The sequence below is a fragment of the Necator americanus genome, chromosome X, assembly GCF_031761385.1.
Source record: "Necator americanus strain Aroian chromosome X, whole genome shotgun sequence".
Taxonomy (NCBI): domain Eukaryota; kingdom Metazoa; phylum Nematoda; class Chromadorea; order Rhabditida; family Ancylostomatidae; genus Necator; species Necator americanus.
The window spans coordinates 31,388,782-31,412,075 of record NC_087376.1 but is presented as its reverse complement, the minus strand read 5'-3'; the positions used below and the strand labels follow the sequence as shown (position 1 = coordinate 31,412,075).

Here is a 23,294-nt window from a genome sequence, read left to right as displayed (position 1 = left end):
GATAAAAAAAGGAAGTGAACTACGCCAATGCCTAATCAAAAGATCATTCTCTGCTCTCTTCTGTCAACAGCTGACACTTACCTTCTGACAACTGCGTTGAATTACAATACATTAAGGTCAACAATTTTTTGATATTCTGATAAGTAATACTAGGAATTGCTCTATGTCCGTAAATACGCGTCAAATAGAAGGACAAAAACATGAATTCTGGTGAAAACCTGGTTCTAAGTCACTTTTCTTTAAAACATCGAAGTCATCTGCGTACCTTACATTACTCAAAAACCATTGCGGAAATAGCTGAGTTCGCGAGGTATCATGCTGATCCTCGCAAGAATTGCCTCATCCAGGTAGGAAGAAATCCAATACCTAGAAGAACGAGAATATTTACTAATAAGAAGACGACACTGCGCAAAAACAATAGTATTCAAATGCGAGGGCACCATTTTTAAGAACAAGCAAAATTTGTGCAAAAAATATCTTTTCAGATATATTAAAATTAAATTATTAGTATATTAAAATTAAACTAAAATAGATAAAATACATATTAAATGTATCATATTAATCATATTAAAATAGGTATTAAAATTATGCTCTCAAAAGGGCTGAAGGAGAGAAAAATTACTTAGAACGTTTTTCCTTCCAAATCAATTCTTTCATCTTTAAGCCTTTTTATGTTTTTATATTAGTCAGTTTATGGATGTGTTCTATGTTGTCTTCCCGTTCCATGTATTCATTACGCAAATCTGGGAGACAAATCTGAGTGACAAAACAAAACAAGTACTTGGAAGCGAACCGAGAACTAATAGTTTCTAATGGTTATTCAAACATCTAACTAAACTACAACGTTGGAAACGCTATTAATGGTATAAAATAAAGGTGAATTTTTAAACATGATAACATCGCTGTCGAACAAAACGCTCTGAACAGGAAATCGGACATTTTTCAACGTAAAATCCATACTTCTAGCCATGTATTTTGGTCGATTGTTTGATTGCAAGCCAGTGAACATGAGGACACTGTTTGCATGCAGTTCGTAATGTTTTGTTATTGCATAATTTTATTGTTTAACCTTGAAGCAAAAATGTCTGAAAATTTAGTGTTTAGCAGCTATCGTCCTAAATAGTTACGTTTTTCGTTATTCTTTTGATTTATACAGGGATGATTAATATGGAGAAGTTTCAAAGTCAATCCACTTAGGTGACTGGGTAGTAGTAACTAAAAAAACAGTTCCTACGAGTTCAGCCACTAACACAGTTTATTTCAACCTTTTGTTATTATGTAGTTCACTGTGGGAATGTGGGTTCCGCATAAAATTTCAAATTCTGTTGCCCTTGGTCACCACGAGGACATGTTAATTCCTTGCAGTATACCACTAGGATCCCTATTTACTTCCGTAATCAGTTGTATAAATGGTGTCACTTCTGTTTTGCAAATTCGGTCCTGGATGTTTTGAAATGGTATCTTAAATCTGACGCCAAATAATCTTTGTTCTGCCCTTTTATTGTAATAGCAAGGGCGATGCGCGAAATACAATTGGCCAGCTGACCCTCACACTCTAAGTACAAAGAAACAAAGAGAGGAGAGTAGTCAGAAAAATGTTATCAGTTTATCGGCATTTCTCCGGTTATCAACCGTGGCGATTATTCAAGCAGGGAAATTTAACGACTTACACGGGCTGCTTTTCTCCTCATGATGAGGGATTTATGTTCTCCCTTCCGTGTTGAGTTTTGCATCCTTTTTTTCTAACTGCTTTCGTTGTTGTAATAAGGCGTGCAAACATGTGCCAACAATATCTTCTGACGTCATGACAGCGTCGTGTGTTGATCCTCGATTATTGATCTCACCTCCAGGATGGAGCATGAGTGTAGCTACGGAAAAAAAAACTGCCAACAGACTTGTGAATCGGTTGTACGCAATAACGGAACGGATGCATTTCTTCGGGTGCCCGTACTTAACGGAACGAATCAATACGGCGACAATTCGTTGGGATGCCTCGGAAACGGAGGGCGTGAGTCAATACGGAGTGAAGCATGGTGAATGATGTGTTTGTATGGTCAGAGATGGTCATATGGTTTGCAGATTCACGCTTTATCTCATTTCTTCCACCTAATAATGACGATTTTCTCGCTTTTTTTTTGAGCTACGATGCGTTTTTCGCAATTACTGATAGTTGGTACCTGTGTTTTGATTCTCGTACTACCACATAAACAACGCAGACGCTGATGTTTTGACGTGCTCGTTTAGTCGCGAACTCAACGTCCAAACAGCAATGCACCTCTACAAAACGTGAACAAACAGTCCTTTTTAGATAATTTTCACTTCTACTATTCACCAGCTACATGGTTCACGTGCTTCAATTTTCTCCCCTCTTTTTTTATTTGTTTGTCTGTTTTTGGATGTTCTTAACCTCCATGGGAATCGATCGGTTTACCCTTCACTTCCGTACACAACCTCTAAAGGAAAACATTTACGTTTTATAATATTCCTTGTCTAACAAACTCTCTTACGCATAGTCTCGGAGAGGTATATCCAATTCCTACATCTAAATTTTCTCTTTCTTGTTGTGATGTAACCTCCATCATGAAAAGACTGTAAATGTCCCACTGATATGCCCCTTTCTAATCGTTTCCTCCCTAATCCTGTGATCGTTACTGATTCTTTTCTGGATTTCAAGAGTTAAAGGCATCACCCCACGAATCTGAGGTGGTGCAGATTTCAGGTGGAGTATTCGTATACGGGATGGGAGACTACGGAGAGGGGGGTGATTCCGTCCATTTCTTCCTAATTGCCGTAAAAAACGGCCCGGAAGATGCGATGCCGCACAAGGCTTCCGCGCTCCAGTTGAACTCCCTGTAGAAAATAGTGCGCCAAAACGCCTGAAGCCGTATCTTCCGGGCCGTTTTTTACGGCAATTAGGAAGAAATGGACGGAATCACCCCGCTATCCGTAGTCTCCCATCCCGTATACGAATACTCCACCTGAAATCAGCACCGCCTCAGATTCGTGGGGTGATGCCTTTAAATTGCTTACTACAGTGCATTTCTGCGTTTCCTAAACTCAAGTTTAATGCAAACCCCTACTTTTGGAAACGTCATGTTCTTAGGAAAACTGTAGATCAACCTCTGGTGATAATATTAAGAGAGGGACAAATTCATAGCTTTGGGAACTACAGATATCAAGCCAACATATACCAAAAAGGGGTTTTTAATGATCGTAGAATGAAGATGTGAAAGATTTGAACACAACTTGGGATCGATATACACAAGGGAAAATACTACAGTTAACCCTTTTTTGATTGAATATGATGAATTGGTAAAGTACTAGATGGATTTGCATCTGATTCTAAGAGATTTAAGGATAATCGTTAAAAGAGCTTGAGCTTTCAAAAGAGTTTCAGTTCTCATGTAAAGACGAACGATGAAAAAGCACTACGATGAGGGAGCAGAAGCTTAGATATTCATATGTTTCACCTCATTAACGGTCGTATTTTTTTTCATACGTGACATTTACTATCTATTAAAAATAATCTGAATGTCATTGATCTCTGTTTCGAGTTTCAAGTTTCGTAGAAACGTGTACTCTATTGATGGATAGCCAGAAAAATTGCACTACTGATAGTTTTCCAGTAAAAACTGGAAACAGTAAAACAAGACATTCATCCTCCGCCCCTTTTCAGTCTGATGTTTAGCCTTGATCCTGAAATACGTGTATTTTCAACCGATTTTGTTCCTCCAGCGAAAAAGTACTTAAAAAGAAACTTTTTCAGGATTTAAAGGTCCTAAACACACAAACACACCACTACACACATATACAGACACACACACTCACACAGAGAATTCCTTGTCATTATCTTCTATATCGTTTTCAGCAGAATTGTTACTAGGAAAACCGAACGTATGAAAGGACTTTTTCAGAATGGTCACAAATCAGTTGAACCGTAGAGATCGGATGATCGTCTATGCGAAAAACAACAGAACTTTCTTACAAACCGCTTCCGCTCTGAATATTGCCTTCCTGATCTCAGCTTTGGTGAGTGTCACGCTATCCCGAACGATGTAATAGGTACTGAATGTGTCCGGCAGCGTTCCACGATTTTCTCTGGATTGTTGTATTGCTTACCTCCAAATCTGAGTAGTCTGATCAATTTACATCTGGTGATCTGGTGATCTCAATTTTTCGACGTTTCCTTCATGTCGACGCGATATCGCGCTGCTGTCTGCGCTGGTCTATGAACGTTCAACGTTGACAACGCGATAACGCCGTCATACATTCGTAAATTTGCAACATCTTTTGGTTAACTGTTACTGAAGAATCGTGTACATCATCAAAGAACGATCGCAAAAAGTCCACGAATAAAAAACAACTAAAAGACGATTATTTTCGTTTTACGAACTTATCTCTTACAGTAGATGTCAAGAGGAACGGATGATTGTAGAAAACGTGCAACTTCCTTCAATTCCTATTCCTCCCAAGTCCTATTTTATCTTCATGGAATGTCACTTTATCTTAGAAGTATTTTGCGTGGGAGTCCAATTCCTCAGAAGAGCTAAAGTCACATAGGAAAGAGCAGATGTTTTAATATGCATACTTCTTTTTCTTAACATTGTTCATTTAACACAGCTGCAGACTTCGATGGACATAGGACCTACCAGAGTGATAGTTCTTCAGGAGATACTATGTTAGAAATCAAAGTCAATCTTTTTTTTTTTACTTTTTTATTCACTTCCTCTCCTTTAGGCATAATATTTCCTATTTTACACTTTGAACACTAAAAAAAATTTATATTATTACGAAGTGAAAAGAAAGGACAAAATTTATCTCACTTTTCCTGTATATTTTGTGAAGGACGACGTCACACTTTACCGCGACCGATATAGGCACCATGAGAAACAAAGGATTTCCTTTCGTACTACACTAACTGTTTGTTTTTATTTCAATATGTCGTCAAAATACGTTTGCGATAAATTCTGTTACTCTATTTTCGCCATCCGCGTTTCACGCAAAAATCACCAAAAACTTAATGTTTTTTTTTAACAAAGTCAAGTCATCCTCCCCTAGAGACAACTTTTTACGTGGCTCTGTTATTTATTAGATTAGATTTTCTTGATAAATTTTTGATTCCGTTTTTTTCAATTCCTCATGTAAAACTGGTGTAAGAATCGGATTGACTGAACGATGAGACTTCTAATATATGTGGAGTAAATGTGAGCAAATGGGTAAAAATTCAAAGATTACACAAAATTTGGTCAAAGAACGTCCAGTTTGCAGATAACGATTGCGAAAAATAGCGGTTTTTTTCTTCTTTTTTCGTATTTGAAAAAAAGAAGAAAAAACCGTTATTTGTCAATATTTTGATGCGCTTCCAACAATTCCTTTTTTAAGGAATGCAAACATCTCTTCTTAACTATCTGGGAAATCATATAATGCTCTTAAGAACCATAGTTTTACTTTCGAATCAATTTTCAGTTGCATTATTTATGAGATTGGATTTTTCAGCTTTGTCCCTTTCATGCCATTTTAAATCTCCAATTCTCATATGTGAGAAAGAATTTCAAAAAAAAGAAACTGTTATCATGACCAAAATACATGGCAGCACGTGTTTAACTATGTGCAGATGTGCATTCGTTTGCCTATCAAATGTGGTTCGGAACCGAAAAGAAATTTGCTTTTTATCTTCAGCCGCTTATCGTTAACAATTATTGAACTCATTCTCTGGATCTTCTCCTCAGAGCGTGATAGAAAGTATAGGCGTACTCTAAACTTTGAGTTCATCCTTTGTCCGTTGTTATGATATTATTTTAATGATAACACGCTGCCGTAACGTGTTCTGGAGTAAAGATGGTGAGCCTAAGACAGTAACAGAGGGCAGGGTATTTTCATAGATGTGAGCCGATTAAGTCATCTAAAGAGTGCTCGAGATTTTTTTTCGTCAACTGCTTATCGTCGGTCGCATTTCTCACGAATTCCTATGTAACTGTTCATGATATGTCTTGTGTGCATATCCACATATATATTTTAATGTTAGGGTGATAGACTATGGATGTTTGCAATTGGCCTGTTTTTACATCAACTCGGAGGAATTACATGGATTGCTATTCATCAATTGGTCGATTCCCTCGCTAAATTGATCCTCACACCTGTACTAGGATCACTTCTGGACAAAACCAATAGGAATAAAGGTAATAACTGATTTCTTCCCTGTCCGATGAATGTTTCATCTCATTCAGTGATAGTATTAAACTTTTCTAATATATGGGAAGTAAATGTGAGCAAATGGGTAAAAATTTGAAGATTACACAAAATTTGATCAAAGAACGCCCAGCTTGGATAGTATATTTCAGAAACCTGTGCGAGTTGAGATCTTCTAAACAAATCCACATGTATTTTTTTGGGAAAGCACCGTTGTTTTTTTATTGTACGAGTTTGTTGGGCGACTCGGAGTATGCACATTTTAGACCGCTGTAATTTGTAATATTGTGAATTAATTACAATCTTCTATCGTCATCACTTTAGTTGTGTTTAGATATTACTTAAAGGCATCACTCCACGGATCTGAGATGGTACGGATTTCAGGTGGAGTATTCGTATAAGGGATGGGAGACTATGGAGAGGGGGGTGATTCCGTCCATCTCTTCCTAATTGCCGTAAAAAAAACGGCCCGGAAGATGCGGCGCGTGCATAGGGCTGACGCGCTCCAATCGGACTCAATCTAGAGAATAGCGCGCCGGAAAGCTCAAAGCCGTATTTTCCGGGCCGTTTTTTACAGCAATTAGCAAGAAATGGACGGAATCACTCCCCTCTCCATAGTCTCCCATCCCCGTATACGAATACTCCACCTGAAATCTGCACCACCTCAGATTCGTGGAGTGATGCCTTCAAGCGTTGTCATCATCTCCTGCAAAAAAAAGATGCGCCCTGAGAAATAAATCCACATTTCATTTTTTAAGTAGTCTATTCATAATTAAGGAATGCAAGCTGTACTTCTCGTCAACAATGTGGCCATATCTCTTTCTGCTTTTATATTCTTCCTCAATATGTCTGAATCTCAAAGGTCTGAAGTTCAATGGGTCAAAACAGTGAGTACACCATTATCGTAACTCATTTACCTTCATATTCCACTCTTCTGCTCCTTACTTTAGCTCTATCTACTTTTCGCAATTATGTTCGGATCAATTTCCCGAGTAGCTTCTGAAGCTCAGAAAACCGCCTTCACTAAGGACTGGATTGTAGTTGTGATTGCCAAAACAAGAGGCGCACGTTTATCCAGTGCGTTTACAGGACTACTCCTCTGAAATTTGCTCGAAAGTTCTCGCTTTCCAGCCCAAAACGCTGCCATGACGGTAATCGACCAAACGTCCTCGTTGCTTACTCCGCTCATAGCTGGAGTTATGCTTGACTCGATGACTCGTGCCTGGTGTTGTATCGTTATCATTGTTTGGAATATCGTGTCCTGGAGTATTGAAGCTTTTTTGTTGCTGTGGATCTACCGGCGAATACCGGCTCTCGCTCATAGAACTCGAAATGGTTAGTGAGTTTTATGCCGATTTTGTTGAACTGAACGGAATAGAATAAATAAGCATAGACTCAAGAAGTAAGGACTCATGCGTTGACGGAACTCCATCACCTGTTGCTGCGTATTCCGCGTACTTCCGGCAGAGTGCCTTCCGAGCTGCTTTTGGACTAGCTCTTCTGTACATGACTGTACTTGGATTTGATAACGTATGAAATTCTCATAATTGTGACATATTAATCCGGGAGATGTCTCTGATTTGCAGTTAGCTCTTTCCTATGGAGCTTCCCAAGGTATGTCGGCATCTACGCTTGGGCTTTTCCGTTCGATCGGATCTCTACTTGGGCTGCTTGGAGCTCTCTCCTATACCGCATTGGAGCGTTCGCTTGGTCTTCTTTGGACAGGCCTAATTGGATTGATGGTGAGAAAAAAATTTAATATATATTACCAAGTAAATTCCACCTTTATTTTAGCTCCAAAACATTTTTCTGAACCTTTGCACCATTTCAATTTCATTACCTGGAAGTCCTTTCAATGCCACAGGTTACTTCTCAACGCTTACCACACTGGTAAGTATGGTATTCCTTATACTTATTTTTTCTCATGGCCATACCTGATAGGAGTTATTTTCAGAAGTGGGTTGACGGAGTACGATCCACTGTCGTAGGTGGCTTGAACGCTACCGATCCGACGCCTGCTCTACCCTTCTCCGAACTCAGCCCATCAATTATAGTTTTCTTCCTCGGTATAACATTAGCTCGTTATGGTAAGTCCATATCACTCAATACCTCAGTAATCAGACCAATACCTCAGTACTTCATTTTTTTCCAGGACTATGGATCGCTGATCCGTCTATCACCCAAATTATGCAGGAGACTATTCCGGAAAGAGAGCGGTATTCTGTCTTCGGAGTGCAGACGAGTATATGCGAACTGTTTTCTGTTCTAAAGGATCTAATGGTGAGTGACGAAGTGGAAGAGAAAAAGAACCAGAAGAAAACTTCGCAAAATTGTGTCCCATTCTTTCCATTGAGCTAACTGAAGTTTTACCATTTAGCTTCCTCATCGTTAGAGGGTGGTCTTTTTCAGGTAATTGCTTTTCCGGAGACGAGCTGTTTCGGTGTTTTGATAACAGTTTCATGTATGTTCGTATTCACTGGATTCATCTTCTATTTTTCTTACTTCATCAAGGTATCGGAGGTTTAATCGTTTGCTGAGAAACGTTGGTTAGAAATTGTAAATATTTCCACTACAGAGCACATGTAAGAGATCGCGGTGTCGATCCGGTGAGACGGAATTGAAAGACACTAAATTACCGGAACAAGAACATTTAGTCAATAAGAATCTGGTCGAAAACGCTTTAATCGCTCCTGATGTATAGAGATCTGGCATACTGACCAAATTTGTAATCTTTTTTTTTTTCAAAGTTGAATTTTGTTGGTATCTATGAGATGGGTACGCATTGATCGCTTACTTGTTAATCGCAATCATTTCACCTCACAGCCAATTATCGGTACTCAGACTTGTCGTTATTTGCCTTATACATACCTTTACAAGTAAATCTTAAGTTTTCATCATTGTATTCTAGTTTTTTTAGTTAGGTTCATAGGTAGCGATGTTTGTTTAGTGTCGTGTACCTCGTTCATCATTCCAGAAGACTTCCTATGTTGCGGTGTCATTAGAGATATGTTTATTCAGAGTTTTCTTGTTTAATGAAATTTTAATCATCAACATCTTAAATGTCACCAGAGAGAAACGTTACGAAAAAAGTTCATTTTCGTGTCCCATGTAGGTCCCGCACAGAAGTGGATTAGTGCGCACGTCTTCAAAATCCATTCCATATGTGACCGCGATCCATCATGTGTAGCAACACAAGCTTGTATTTTGATACCTTCTTCCTTCAAGTATGGCCCTACCAAACTTGTTCCTCCGCTATCCTTACAAGTGTCGGCCCCAACTGCACCATGACTGGTGACGTAAATCTATATGATCATCGACAAGGACGTGATTAGAGAAGCTTGTATTCCATTATTCCAGAAAACTGGTTTGTTAAAGGCATCATCCAACGAATCGCAGGTGGTACGGATCGTGGGGTGATCCTTTTAGTGGCTTTAATTCATTGTCGAGGGCGGTCTGCAACACTGCGGCAACTTCAACTCGACGTGGGTGTCCATGCGCAACACCACAACGTTGAATGTTGATGCCGTTGCGCAACACGGGGCAACACCAATTCGCGGTTCATGTCTACGTGCAACACCACAGCATCACCAATCCGTCGCTGATGGCTGTGTGCAGCACCGCAACAGCACTGATTGGTTGTGATGTCTGTGCGCGGGACCTCCCGTTGTTGGTGTCTTTGTGCAACACCACGGCAACATCAACTCGACGTTGGCGTCCGTGGGCAACAGAACGCGGGCTGTTGCAGTGTTGCGGGCAACACCACGGCAACTCTTGTTGATAGTTGCGTGCAGCGCCGCAACAGCACTATTGTTGACGTCCGTGCGCAACACTGCAACATTAAAGACATCACCTCACGAATCTGGTGTGGTACGGATTTCCGGTGGAGTGTTCGTGCACGTTATCGTAGATTGTGGAGAGAGGGGTGATCCCGTCCATTTCTTCCTCATTGCTGTAAAAAACGGCCCGGAAGATACGGCTTCGGGCGTTCCGGCGCGCTGTTTTCTACAAAGGAGTTCGAATGGAGCGCGCCAGCCTTGCGCACGAGCCGCATCTTCGGGGCCGTTTTTTACGGCGATTTGGAAGAAGTGGACGGAATCACCCCTCTCTCCATAATCTACTATCCCGTTTACGAATACTCCACCTGAAATCCGTACCACCTCAGATTCGTGGGGTGATACCTTTAAACAGACATTCCAAGCCTTTGTTTATATATCAAACAACACTAGATGCAATTTTTTTTTCTCAAGCACGCGGGAATTCAGAGTCGCACATGTTCTACTATCGACAGAATTGGTCCTAAAAGGAATACGGTAAAGGAGCCATGCTGAATCCCATCTGAAGAAAATACGGAACAACCAATAGTACTTGTAATTTAGACATCAAATCGGTATCGCTAACTAAGTAGTCCGCAATTCCTATCAGAAATCATAATTATTAACAGCATGCGAAGAAGTTGATGGTGTTGGAATCTCTCCACGAAAGGATAGGATTATGGGTGTAGTTTAAGAGAACAGACGCACTCTATTCCCCTTTATTGTCCTGAAAAAACGGCGTGCAAAACGGCCTTCAAGTTCGAATTTTCCCACGAGGCACTTTATTACGCACCAGCTTTGTCGCCGCTTCTGCAAGAGAGCAGACGAAAAACAGCGAGATTCTCTCAGCAGTCTATTCATGCAAAACGAATAAACAGGCAGGCGGCTGAGGAGACCAGCGCCTGCACGTGCGTGGCGCGTTGCAAGGTGCCTCGGAGGAAAAATTGCACAGTTAGGCCGTTTAAAACGCCACTTTTCCGGTCGAGTAGAAGAGATTGAGCATTAACACGCCCATACTCGTAGTCTACATTTCTAGCTCCAAGATTTCTTGGAGAGATGCCAACATTGTCAATTTCGTGATATGCTCCCCTTAAGGATGCGCTCTTCTTTGACTTCCATTCCCTAGCGTCATCACTACAACGAAACCGGAAAGTGACACCTCAACATCAGAACACCGGTCATGTTCGCATCTTTTCCAAAATACCTGGAGTTCTCAAGTCTATTGGTCAATGAATGTATACATTTATACGTGTTCGCATAATTTCAGCGGCTCGAACCTCACCCTATTGAAACTCTGGATTTTTTAGGTTGCTAGTTGTTGACTAGTTCATGATTGTCAACCAAAAAAACAATGTTAATTCAATCAGACCAGTCGCTGCAATACATTCATGTTCAGTTACCAGTTGAGCAGAGGTAGGCATGCAGAACAATTATGAGCACGATTTCTAAGAATGATCCGATTTCGCCGCAAAATTAAACTTAAACCAACAAATGTTTCTCAACAAAGTCTAACAACAAGCCTGTACATTAACAACAACTAGTAGAAACCAACGCAACATCAAAAAAAAAAAAAGAATTGAATTGAAAAACAGGAAGGACTAGATAGAACCTAAACCTATGCATAACCTACTGTATTTCATAATCTAAAAATAATAAAGATTACTAGAATTCAATATACATGAGAAGTACCACGACATAAATCCATCCAGAAATCGATTATTGTCTCCTACTTCGTAGCTTTCATAGAATAGGAACACAATCCTACGGCAACTAAGTGAAAGTATGTAGAGAAACCGAGAAAACACGCTTTGATCATCTTAGTTGTTTCGCAAAAAGTTGTTGTAAATGACTAAATAGGTGTTGGCAGCCTTTCTCACAAAAACTTCATCGCTAGGATCGAGAAAAACTTCCATAGCAACGACCTGAATGTTGCAGGTTTTATAAATTAAAGAAGCGAAAATTCCACAAAAACCTAACCTGCATCTCTTCATCCACCCTCTTGTTTACATCGTCACTTTCTTGTTCAACTAAACCACCTTCATAAACAGCTCTCCCAAGCTTTTTCAAGAATTCATGCCTGGAGAAGAAATGTATATATTTCGACAAAATAACGGTTCATAGATTTTACAAAGTAGAAGACCATACCTATTACGAATACTGCTATGTGAACAGCGAAGAATAAATGGATGCTTGGCGATAAGGGAATTCGGAAGGTGCATTGTTCTATGAACGTAGCTATAGTTGGCGGTGATGTATTTCGCATCTGTAATGATTTATTTCACCCTTGAACAATGTTGAATATTCCTCGTATGGTCCAATCCTATGGTGATTTTTAGCCATTTTACATATATTCTCAATTAGAACCACACTCAGAATGGGATGACGACGACTTGATCATATTCAAGACGTGAATTTTCATTTCAAAGAAAAAAATCTTCAACTTACCCATCATGAAAAGTCTTGGATCAGATAGAAGCATCTGCTTCAATTCTTTCGGAGTAAATTCAAACTCTTTGTTGAACAAGGTTACGAGCCTCTGTAACATGTATTATAGAGAGAACCGAATGGTAATGAAATAAGAAAGAATCGAAAACTAAAAAAGAGCTACATCTATCAAAAATAAAGGAAAAGAAAAATCGCCTGCAAAGGACCCAATCCAAACATGAGGATACGTGCTTCCTTACGAACGAGATCGCGGACTTCATCACCGCTCAACTTGAACTGTTGTTGGATCCATCCCAATCGAGAATCCATCGTCTTTACGTCCACGTTCAGCCAATACCTACACTTAACAATTAATTGAAATTAGCTTTACCAACTGTTAGCAACGCTAGACTTCTTCACCTGAAATCATTGATAATTTTGCAAACATCTTCGTTCGAAAACTTCATGGAAGTCAAATAATTCACTCGAGCCTAGAACCATAATTTTAAGTTGGTTCCTAGCAGATGTTTGAAAAAAAGTAGCTAGATACATGCCTGCATATCGTTCAAGTCTTGAAGCAGAAAGAATGGGTTACGTGTCAGGTATTCGCCAACATCACTAGGCTCGAATCCAAGAGAAATGAGCCATTGAAGCTTAAAAAAAAGGTTTCAATCTGCAAACCTACTATAACCGCATGTCAAACAAACAAGTTTCATCAGCAAATCGCTACCTTAGGCTTCACGTCCTTCTGTGTGTCTAAACGTAACAGAAACTTTCCCGCACGAGTAGTCTGGTCAATCTGAAATGTATAGGTTTCCAATCAAAAGCCCTAACAGTATAGTTGTACAACTTTTTTCACCTCGAAAAGGTTGACTCCAATATCCACAAGGGCTTGTAAAAGAGGATAATGATTAACCAAAGGAACGAGCGTTCGAGTGTATACAGAGGGAGCATGTTTCGAAGGTACGAATGGATGAGGGTTTGTACTAAATTGACAGAAATAATTGAAGAAAAAGTTGTTTCGCGAACAACAATGTGCTACAAACATCAAGCAAATAAACTAATATTGCCAGAAAAAAAATCAAATGTTTACTAAACCCTTCAATCAATTCAATAAATGAGTCAATAGTTTCCTCATTTAAGAAAAGTGTTGCTAATAGAACAGTACACAGTGCAGAATGATATAAACTAAACTCAAAGAAAAAGCTCACTGAGATGGAGGCATATTGAGATCAGTGGCATCTAGCTCTCCTTCATTATACACAATGGAGCGGAAAACAACTTTTCCAGTCTTTCGTTTTAACTCCAGCTCTTCTGGAGTTAACCGTTTAGACTGAAAAAAATAACGCGAAAATATTGTTCTTAAACGATGAGATCAACACATTAACATAATATTAGTACGGCTCACCGGAGGCATCACTCCGAGGTTCTCTTCTTCATTAGCAACGGCAGTCAGATTTGTCATCAAATCTTCAGTCCGCTCAGTCCATTCTCGTTCCTCTTCTTCCACTTTTTGAATGAATTCTGCTTCGGAAATCTTCTGTACGCCGTTTTGAAGAGGATCACTAACTTCCGAATCACTCTTTAACGAAAATAAATACATGGTAGATTACATCCATCAAGGAATCCGTCTTGGCACTAACCATACCTCAGGCAATAACGCATTTCGGCTTTTCCACCTCCTGATTCGCTTTCGAGTTTCACGAAGTCCTTCTTTTTGCTTGTTAGATGGTGCAACCGAACAACTTGCGCTTGACACTGACGAACTACTCTAGAACAAGGATCCTATGCAGGAAGTTGCACAAAATAAGAAATATGTAGTAAGGAAAGAAAAGTACAAGTACCTGGTCGGTTGCACAACATTCGTAGGCGGCAACTGTGTCCGCCACACTCAACTGTCGGCATAAATGGCGAACACTCGCAGTCACTGCTATCCTAAGCACTTTTGCGCTGAACATCTGCAATACGCTCACTTACTGCAGCTGAGGAAGTCAGTAATGAGATCGGAGTGAGTGATAATTTCGGATTTGATTTTGAGTTATTTTAAAACCAGGACTTTTCTTGTACAAATAATACACTTTAAAGGTAGTTGTACATATAAATGTTAAGTTTCAAAGACACAGCCGAGATACCGTAACGGAATTTAACTGACTTTTCTTAAAATATAGACAGGATAAAGACGTTGAGTGCCAAAAAAATTACAGCGCACCACTACCAGAAAAAAAGGAATAAAAGAGGAAAGAGCTAAAATAGCAAGGCGATTTTAACACAAATAAGTCTACAAAAACTAGAAACAATATTTATTGAAAGTTATTTTCTGAGCAAACAATCTGAAAAGAATCAATAAACATGTTCAAAATGTGTTCAAAATAGATGCTTTTGATCACAAACAGTCATCGAGTTTAAGGGATTATCACAGCTTAAATTGAACTTAATGACAGTCATGTAATCAATAAAGAATATAAACCTTAAAATCAATAATCATTCAGCCACTAGTCACAACACAAACCCATAAAATTGAAAGGAGTAAAACAGAATAGGTATCTGAAAAGAAGTGAGTATATCAAACCATTCTGTATCGAGAAGAACACTTTGAGTAACTTATTCAAGCTATTCTGTAAAATCTCGTGCACAACAACTACAAGAAGTTGGAGTAAAACGATACAACAACAGACAACAGTGACAAGAAAGTCAAACGTTGAAGACAAAATAGTAAGAATGAATCAATAAGGAAGAAAGTGCAATTTGGCTAACAACATTAACAAAGACTAGGTCTGAGCCAAATGCTTCAGAATGTCAACCCAATCCCATCCGCGCTCCTTCCCAGTACCTTCATTCCTATCCCACATGCGCCTCTTAGCAGCTTTTGTCATTGGTTCATCTTTACGCCGATCCTCCAACTTTGTTACCTCCTCAGCAGAGGGTCGCAAATCCCAGTGAGCCGTTAATTCCTCGAAATTTGTAGAAACATAGTCAATCAAAGTGAACGATACCGCCATTCCCTCGTTCTCTTTCGCCACCTCCAACACTTTATTGCGGATCTCCTGTCGAACATTGTCAGTAATGTGACTGTTATAGAAGACATCCATGTTGATTTTGGGAGATATCTCAGGATAATCCGGAGGCCATTCGATCTCCATAACAAAGCTTTTCGAGGTATCGGCACCAAACTTGTACTGGATTCGGGTGTCGCTCATCACTTTGAAATTGTCGTCAGACTCATAAATCGACTGCAACACTTCCATCTCCATTACCTGGTCTTCCTTTGGAGACATTCTAAAGGAGAAGAAAGATGTGAGTCCGTAAATAGTACCGAAAGATTCCGAGAATGCGAGGAAATGAATCAAAGATATGTAAACACTGCCGACTGAAAGGCTATACAATGAAAACTTATCTCCACAGATGATTTAATTTGTGCAAAAAAAGAAGTATACAAAACGCTTTCTTGTTTTTGAGTTTGTATAAAAGCTAACTAAAAATAGCAGGTTGGCCAATATGTTCTTGGATACCTTGTGAGAAAAAAAGAAAGACATTTATATATTATTAGTTTGCAACCCTATTTAGCAATGTAAGCACCGTTGCTTTTTCTCTATATCTCAGAAGATCTCCAGTCGTAAAGAAATTTGGAGTCCTATCTGGGTGGCTGCCGTCACTCTGAACTACTCTTAATTCATAAAACGCTCGATCAATAGGAGGTTTAGTTACCGGGAGTTATACGAGAGGAACACCGGGAGCGGGAGAACGTCGTCCAAACGAGATCGTGGGTTTTCTGTCCCATCGACTTTGCAACGTGTGGATGAGCGTTGTCTGGAAATCGTGCCCCAACCCAGTACCTAAATGATTTTTCGTCCGTTATCGGCCCACATGTTTGCCGAGACGGTGCAAGCAAAGAATCTACAGTCGGGACCTCAGGGGAACCGCTGATTTCCCACCTTCAGAAGCTGCCATCGTATTCGGAGTCGAAATGCTTATGGCCTTGTCTGCGAGTTCCCTTTATAGATCCCTTTATGAAAATGTCCATAACATTACCAAACAGACTAGGAAGGAAAATTTGAAAGGTCCCAGAACTTATTGACCAATTTTATAGTTCAAGCTCCTTAAATATCTCTTTAAATACAATAACTTTTAAAATCAGGAAATCCCGAGGATTAAGAGTACGCATGTAAATCAACTATCACAGACAATATGGGAAACGCGGGAAAATGTAGTTGGGGGGGTACTCAGTGGCGCCCTTATTTACCGACGCTCTAACTTACTTTTTTTTTCTTAGTAACATTACTTTACATATCATTGATCCTCAAAGGCTAATGCTTAGGCCTTAGGGCCCCGACTGATTTGATTGTTTTCCTCGAGAAATAACGGCGCTACTGGGTCCCCCCCCCTCCCCCCCAACTACATTTTACCCGGTCATTTCATCTTACCTGCTTCACATTTGTGGTCATATTTGGCCCCAGAAAGGAGCAACTTTAAAGGCACGCCATGAACCCCACGAATCTGAGGTGCTACGAGTTTCAGGTGGGTTATGCCTGTACAGGGTCGTAGATTGTGGGGAAAGGGGTGATTCCGTCCATATCCTCCTAATTGCCGTATAAAACGGCCCGGAAGATTCGGCGCGTGCACACGGCTGACGCGCTCCAATAGAACTCGTTGTAAGAAAAATAGTGCCCCGAAACTCCCGAAGCAGCATATTCCGGGTCGTTTTTACGGCGATTAGGAAGAAATGAAAGGGATTTTCATTTAAGAAATGAACGGGAAGAATTTCTGCAACCTACGATCCTGTATAGTCTTTGACCATCGGAAATCCATATCACGTCAGATTCGTGGGGTGATGCCTCTAATGAGTAAATCCACTACTTTCCAAAGGGAAAGAAGGGGCATCTTGAGTGAAGTACGAATTACTAGAGATAGCCGACAGACCGAAACTAACTCACTCCCCGACGAGTCTCTGAAAGCCTTCTCGTCGCAATAAAAAAGTAGCATTTCCAGTCACATGGACACCTCAAGCACGTTCTAGAACACTCCTAGTAGGACCACCAAAGCAAGGATTGGCCTGGTCGCAGAGGACCAACCTAACTACCAACTACAGAAACATATTGCTAAGAAAGATGTTAGAAATGAAAAGTAACTATGGTTCAACATAAACGTACAGGTTGTTCCAATTACAAAGAGAATTCATGGAAAAATTCGAACTTCTTCGCGGAAACTCGTCCTTACTTCCGCGGACGACAGCCATCCGCTCCTGTCGAGACCACGTAGTCCGGTTGAACACGCCACATCGAGCGTCCCTCTCCTCAATACCGTATTACATCCTTGTCGACGCCCACTTTATCGTACATCGATGTGCCTGTGATCAATGCTACGCGACCCATCGGTCGCCATCCGTATCAATTATTTTTATTAGTTCACTTGTAGATTTCTCATGTTCAGTACTTATTTTTCAATTTTGTTCAAGTCACTTCTACTTGTTGTTCCTCAAGTTTTATTTTTCTCCCAAATACTTCGTTGATTTGTGATGTAGTAGCGTTGTGTTCATTTCAGAAAAACATGGCCCCTAAGCAGCGTATGAACGTTGCTAATACACAATTCAGTAAGAACGTTAACAACCGTGGAAACGTCGCCAAGTCCCTTGTAAGTTCCCTGCCGAAATCTCCATCATCACATGGTACTGTCGATCATTGACGCTGGTTGTCTTTAGAGGGTATTATATTAAGTACAGTTCAAAAAGTTGCGGAAATGTGGATGAACATCATTTACTTTCTGTATTTTTGTGTTCTGTTCGCTCCACATATGGTCAGCCGCTCGTATCCATTGCATTATAGTATGGTCTCAAGAACACTTTTCCATAAACTAAAGAGATGTTGCTCATTCGGGTCATTTTTCAACATGTTACCAGTTTTGTATCATCCACCGACAGAAAAGTCGGATTTGCGTTGCATTCGTAGGATTCCGATCTCACTTGTTCTTTCTATTCCTTTAAGGTCTTCTATTTCCAAATGTGTACTGGAGAAACTATGTAAAATGGCTTTTGACTGCATTCACATACTCATCTTCTTTCTCTACTCGTATTTAATCAGCTGTATGAATTCAGAAGCCCCAGGAAGACAAGTATCCAGCCGCTCCATGGCTAATTGGTCTTTTTGTTTTTGTGGTTTGCGGGTCAGGTGAGTTGGCAACATATGGTAATAGTGAAACGAATTTCGCTTCAAAAAAGAATTGCTGTTTAGCTATTTTCGAAATCATTCGGTACGTGAAGATGGGATGGTAGATGGTTGATAATATTTATTCGCGTAAAATCCTCATCTTCTATATCCGCCGGAATGAAGGCTATTTAAGAAAATGTGCCGGTCAAAATGTGATAGAGATATGCTTTGTATTTATATGTCATACATTTCATTGTACTTCTATGATGCGCGAAACTTTTTCAGTAGTTGCTCGTTTCATACGAATAAGAAATGTTCTTTTATGAAATTTTAGAGGGTGGAAAAGATATTGATGGAGAGTTTTACTGATTATATAGCCTGAAAGTTAATTATCTAAGCCTCACTTCATTTACAGCTATTTATCTATCTATAGTTTTAAATTGCTCCCTCTCCTTAATTTATTGTGTATGAAGAGACCTATTTAAGAACGTTTTATATGTTATTTGATTGTAAGTCATGTTTCTTTTGGTATTTGGTTTGATGTTCAGACGGTTGCGTTTTACCAAGTGAAGATGTGTATCCGTGTATTCATTTGTACTCCACATTGTATTCCCATAGAAGCGACCAATCTATTGATTTTTAATGTTGTTTGATCAATACAGAAAGGTTGGGGTGTGTTCTGCTGTACACACGGGATCTTCACTGCCCTCTATGATTCAAATTGATAGAAATGAAACATGATATGTACTTTGCTGCCAAAACACAAACAATTTAACCATGGGCCGTCAAACATTAGAGGTTAGGGATGATAAATCATTGACTTACTTAAGGTGTAACTACGCTATTGTCTTATTACAACAGATATTTCGGTTTTATACGATTAATAGGCAGTAGTGCTCGTAGCTTAAGTTTTTTTTTACAGAAATTCATCATTGCAATTCATTTTTATAATGACGGAGATCAATATGTATATTTTTGCTTTGTGCGTGCAAAAACATTTTTCCTCTCTCATGTCAATTACCCACAAAGATCATTACAATCTACAAAGTATGTTCTTTGCTTTGCAGGTGGAAAACATGTTTATGAAGAAAATACAATATTATTCAAGCAGTGCCAAAAGAAATTATCTAAACTTCTAAGCTTTTCAGTTTGCTAAAACAAAGATTATATAGTGAAATAGGTACGAGAAAAAGCTTTGCCTTCTCCACCTCGTTCCGAGGGCTTCATTCTCGTCTGATCCACTTCAATATCCAGAATCGGCAAAATCAATCAGAAGTTAACCGACTGGTCTTACGAGATTAGATCTTAAGAAAGCCTTCAATAACTAATAACAATAATTATGTGAATGTTTAAGTTAAAGAAGGTAACAATACTTGTACGTGCACTTTCATTTCGATAACCAATCTCGAAAAGAATACTCTGAACAAGAACCGACACAGCACAACTCTGCAAATACTAAAATAAATTCTATGCTAATGACTACAAAACAACCGATACATTACATGGAAAGTGCCAGAATTAAACTAAACTCCTATCGATCGACTTCGCCGAACACAATATCCAGAGTTCCGATTACAGCGACAACATCGGCAATCAATGACATGTAGCAAATATCGTGGATGGCGGCCAAGTGGGGGAATCCAGGAGCGCGAATATAACACCTATAGAATTAAATGCATTTTTTAAGTCTCACTGTAGTAACATATCTTCGTATGCGTATTTTTCGGTACCTGTAGGGCTTGCTGGTTCCATCAGCAACAAGATACACACCAAACTCGCCCTTTGGGGCCTCAATAGGAACGTATGTGGCTCCGGGTGGAACTTGATAGCCTTCCGTGAAGAATTTGAAATGATGTATAAGTGATTCCATTGAGTCCTAGGAATAACACTACTTTATACAACAAAAAAAAAAACAAGATGAACGTTAAGATTTACCTTCATTTCGGCTCGCTTTGGTGGAACAACTTTGTGATCATCAACTTTAATCTCACCAGCAGGCATCTTGTTAAGACATTGATGGACAATGCGCAATGATTGCCGCATTTCCTCGATGCGGCAGAGGTATCTTACATACGCATCTGTTGGTAATAGTAACCTGACTAAAGTAAAGTTACAATTTTACCTGTCATAACAATCTCCTTTGGTCCCGATTGGCACATCAAACTCAAGCTGATCATACACTTCATAGGGTTGCGTTTTACGTACGTCCTGTTTGATTCCTGATCCTCGTACCATCACACCACTGAAGCCCCAATTCAATGCATCAGATGCAGAAACAAGACCTGAACAAAATCAACATCGAATTGATAGAAACAGAGAAAAAAAGGACAAAGGGGAAAAAAAAATAAAACTAACCAATATCCACTGTTCTTGCTTTCCAAATTCTATTTTCAGTTAGCATATCCTCCAGTTCATCTATTCTTTCGGGGAACTGAAATTGTCAACCTTCTTTTCTGAAAAGAACGTGAAAAAAGGGATGACAATAACGGCCTAATTAGTTTTCAACTCATCTAGCGTATTGAAAACTTCGAAATCATTACGAAATATTCTACATTAGCTGAGCATTACTATAGGTTCCTAATGTTCTCTAGTGCACCAAAGATAATGTGGAACAATTCAGTACAAACTCCCCTAAAAAAACCAACCAAAATGAATGACCACCCACAACGTCAGCTAACAACCAGGCAAACATATTTCCTCACTAATATTTTTCTTGTCTCTGTTAAATGTGTAAATCCATTATATCTACTGCGTTCATTCAAATATGGTTGGATGTATATGCAAGGATTCAAACTATTCAATTTTAGTATAATATTTCGATGGTTTACTTTCATCTTTCCACGACACACGTACTGTTACGGCCCTCATTTTCTACAAAAAAACATACTTTTATGGCCCAATCATAGATATCGTCCATCAGCCCAAGTGGCAAATCCCAAGCAACACCTCCAGGTCGTACATAGTTCACATGCATTCGTGCACCAGACACTCGTTCAGAGAACTCAAACATTTTCTCTCTTTCTAAATTATTCTAGATGTATTTGCCAAGTATACAAACCCAACTCCTATCAGCATTCCCTCACCCTCAAACATCCAGAAGAACGGTGTCATCGCACCAATATCAAGAGCGTGCGTTGTGATACCCATAATATGATTCTGAATTCTTGTGAGCTCGGCGAACAAAGCTACAAATAAAAAAATATAAGCGACGGCGTGTGTGCGTTTGCTAGCACCAACTTACTTCGAATATACTTTGCTCGCGGTGGAATATCGATACCCAGCAATTTCTCAACAGCAAGTGCGAAACCTTGCTCATTGCACATCATGGAGACATAGTCGAGGCGATCAAAATATGGGAGTGCCTGGTAAAAGATTAGTGCAAAAAACAGTTCCAGAATCAAAGTAGAAAGATGGTAGAAAACTGTAATAATATTGTTTATAAAGGGATTACATATACACTATTAAAGACAATATACATTCACAATACGTAAACAAAACACAATATTATAAGATTAAGAAGAAGTGCAGTAGATTGCATAAAAAGGCGGTTATTCAAAACTAACCTGCGTGTATGTCTTATGCTCGATCAGCTTTTCCGTGGCACGATGTAGTAAACCAATATGAGGAATTGCTTTGATGATTACCTGAACAATGTAACCGATCAATTTCTTACTTTTTGCATCTCTGATCTCTCACTTCAAATATCAGCATCAGCGACGTTAAGTTCTAACATAGAAATAAGTAGGACTTAAAGACGCATAATAACAAAAGGAATCACTTCTCCTTCCAACTTTAACACAAGTCGAAGCACACCATGGGCAGCAGGATGTTGTGGACCAAAGTTCAGGATCATGTTCTCCAACTGTTTTTCACTGAAGATGAAATTTCTAACGAAAATGAAGTATTACAGTTTTAAGGGCATTGCAAACATTTTTGTTGCGCAAAAGCTCTGTTTTTTTTTCATTTTTCAGCAACTAGACAATCAAGCAATATAATCCAGAAGTTTTTTCTTGGAGAAAGAAACTACATCGATATGAAGTCGAAGAATTGAGTGACTTCATTCAAAACGTGTGTGAAGGAAGAATTAATTAGAAAAGAAAACCAATAGCAAGCAAATAAACAAGTAAATAAAATGGAAGAGATCGAAAATGGAACTAACCGGTGTTTTCCTTCGTAAGAATCTGAGAAAACTGGTTGTTCATAAGTTAATTTCTCCAGCTTATCCAGACCAATCGCTTTGTCATAGTCGTCGTACTTTTCACTCATCCACAACTTCCCCATCCCTCCACAACTCTGAACGAAAACAGGACAATTTAGAGAAACGGAGAATTAAAAACACAGTTCTCCACCTTGAACTGCCTCTCAAATTTCGCATCGGGATACCAGATAGTATGCGAGCTCCTTTGAGCCAGAAGTGCTTGAGAAGCACCGGCCACTCGGCAGCATAGCCCAGCAACCTTACTGCCAATCATGGTGCAGCAGACCGTAAAAGAACTTCATTAGGAAAAATTCGTGTGAGTAGTTGGATAAAGACGATAGATCAACTGAGAACACAGCCTTAGAAACAACAATCGTACAATAACAGCAACAAAATTTATTTTTTTTTCCCGTCATACACTTTCACAAAAAAGAAGCCAAAAGAATGAATTACTTAGGAAAAAGCAACCAGGCGATATCACCACTGGAACTAGTAGTAGATTTACATGGAGATCGAAAACAGTGTTAGACA

At 39.4% G+C, this 23,294-nt stretch overlaps 5 protein-coding genes across 7 annotated transcripts; 1 reads left to right on the top strand and 4 right to left on the bottom strand.

The window, feature by feature from the left end:
* Window positions 1-3,915: 3,915 nt before the first annotated feature.
* RB195_026056 (uncharacterized protein) lies at window positions 3,916-8,890 on the top strand (the record flags this gene model as incomplete). The annotated part of the gene is made up of 12 exons (XM_064214435.1): window positions 3,916-4,029; window positions 6,026-6,179; window positions 6,967-7,076; window positions 7,140-7,266; window positions 7,321-7,524; window positions 7,583-7,719; window positions 7,776-7,931; window positions 7,984-8,079; window positions 8,144-8,276; window positions 8,342-8,469; window positions 8,599-8,700; window positions 8,765-8,890. 12 exons carry the CDS (start codon window positions 3,916-3,918, stop codon window positions 8,888-8,890), a joined length of 1,587 nt encoding a protein of 528 aa, XP_064070316.1.
* Window positions 8,891-11,818: 2,928 nt separating this feature from the next.
* Window positions 11,819-14,383, bottom strand: RB195_026055 (uncharacterized protein; the record flags this gene model as incomplete). Its single annotated transcript, XM_013445442.2, has 13 exons — window positions 11,819-11,923; window positions 11,979-12,078; window positions 12,147-12,264; window positions 12,447-12,537; window positions 12,642-12,783; window positions 12,846-12,916; window positions 12,980-13,078; window positions 13,156-13,224; window positions 13,285-13,411; window positions 13,637-13,758; window positions 13,834-14,007; window positions 14,074-14,196; window positions 14,270-14,383. 13 exons carry the CDS (start codon window positions 14,381-14,383, stop codon window positions 11,819-11,821), a joined length of 1,455 nt encoding a protein of 484 aa, XP_013300896.2.
* Window positions 14,384-15,193: 810 nt separating this feature from the next.
* Window positions 15,194-15,700, bottom strand: RB195_026054 (uncharacterized protein; the record flags this gene model as incomplete). Of its 2 annotated transcripts, none has more annotated exons than XM_013445441.1 (1): window positions 15,194-15,700. In XM_013445441.1, the coding sequence occupies one exon, from the start codon at window positions 15,698-15,700 to the stop codon at window positions 15,194-15,196; it is 507 nt and encodes a 168-aa protein (XP_013300895.1). The 2 variants fall into 2 exon arrangements, with proteins under 2 accessions (XP_013300895.1, XP_064070315.1); XM_064214434.1 differs by having other exon boundaries at window positions 15,194-15,676.
* Window positions 15,701-16,136: 436 nt separating this feature from the next.
* Window positions 16,137-17,794, bottom strand: RB195_026053 (uncharacterized protein; the record flags this gene model as incomplete). Its single annotated transcript, XM_064214433.1, has 3 exons — window positions 16,137-16,258; window positions 16,358-16,416; window positions 17,724-17,794. 3 exons carry the CDS (start codon window positions 17,792-17,794, stop codon window positions 16,137-16,139), a joined length of 252 nt encoding a protein of 83 aa, XP_064070314.1.
* Window positions 17,795-19,855: 2,061 nt separating this feature from the next.
* Window positions 19,856-23,037, bottom strand: RB195_026052 (uncharacterized protein; the record flags this gene model as incomplete). Of its 2 annotated transcripts, XM_064214432.1 has the most annotated exons (15): window positions 19,856-19,869; window positions 19,939-20,011; window positions 20,068-20,088; window positions 20,142-20,226; window positions 20,296-20,441; window positions 20,501-20,630; window positions 20,688-20,847; window positions 20,921-20,996; window positions 21,453-21,586; window positions 21,649-21,750; window positions 21,807-21,927; window positions 22,129-22,209; window positions 22,344-22,437; window positions 22,725-22,858; window positions 22,915-23,037. In XM_064214432.1, the coding sequence occupies 15 exons, from the start codon at window positions 23,035-23,037 to the stop codon at window positions 19,856-19,858; spliced, it is 1,494 nt and encodes a 497-aa protein (XP_064070312.1). The 2 variants fall into 2 exon arrangements, with proteins under 2 accessions (XP_064070312.1, XP_064070313.1); XM_064214431.1 differs by lacking the exons at window positions 19,856-19,869; window positions 19,939-20,011; window positions 20,068-20,088 and having other exon boundaries at window positions 20,097-20,226.
* Window positions 23,038-23,294: the final 257 nt, after the last annotated feature.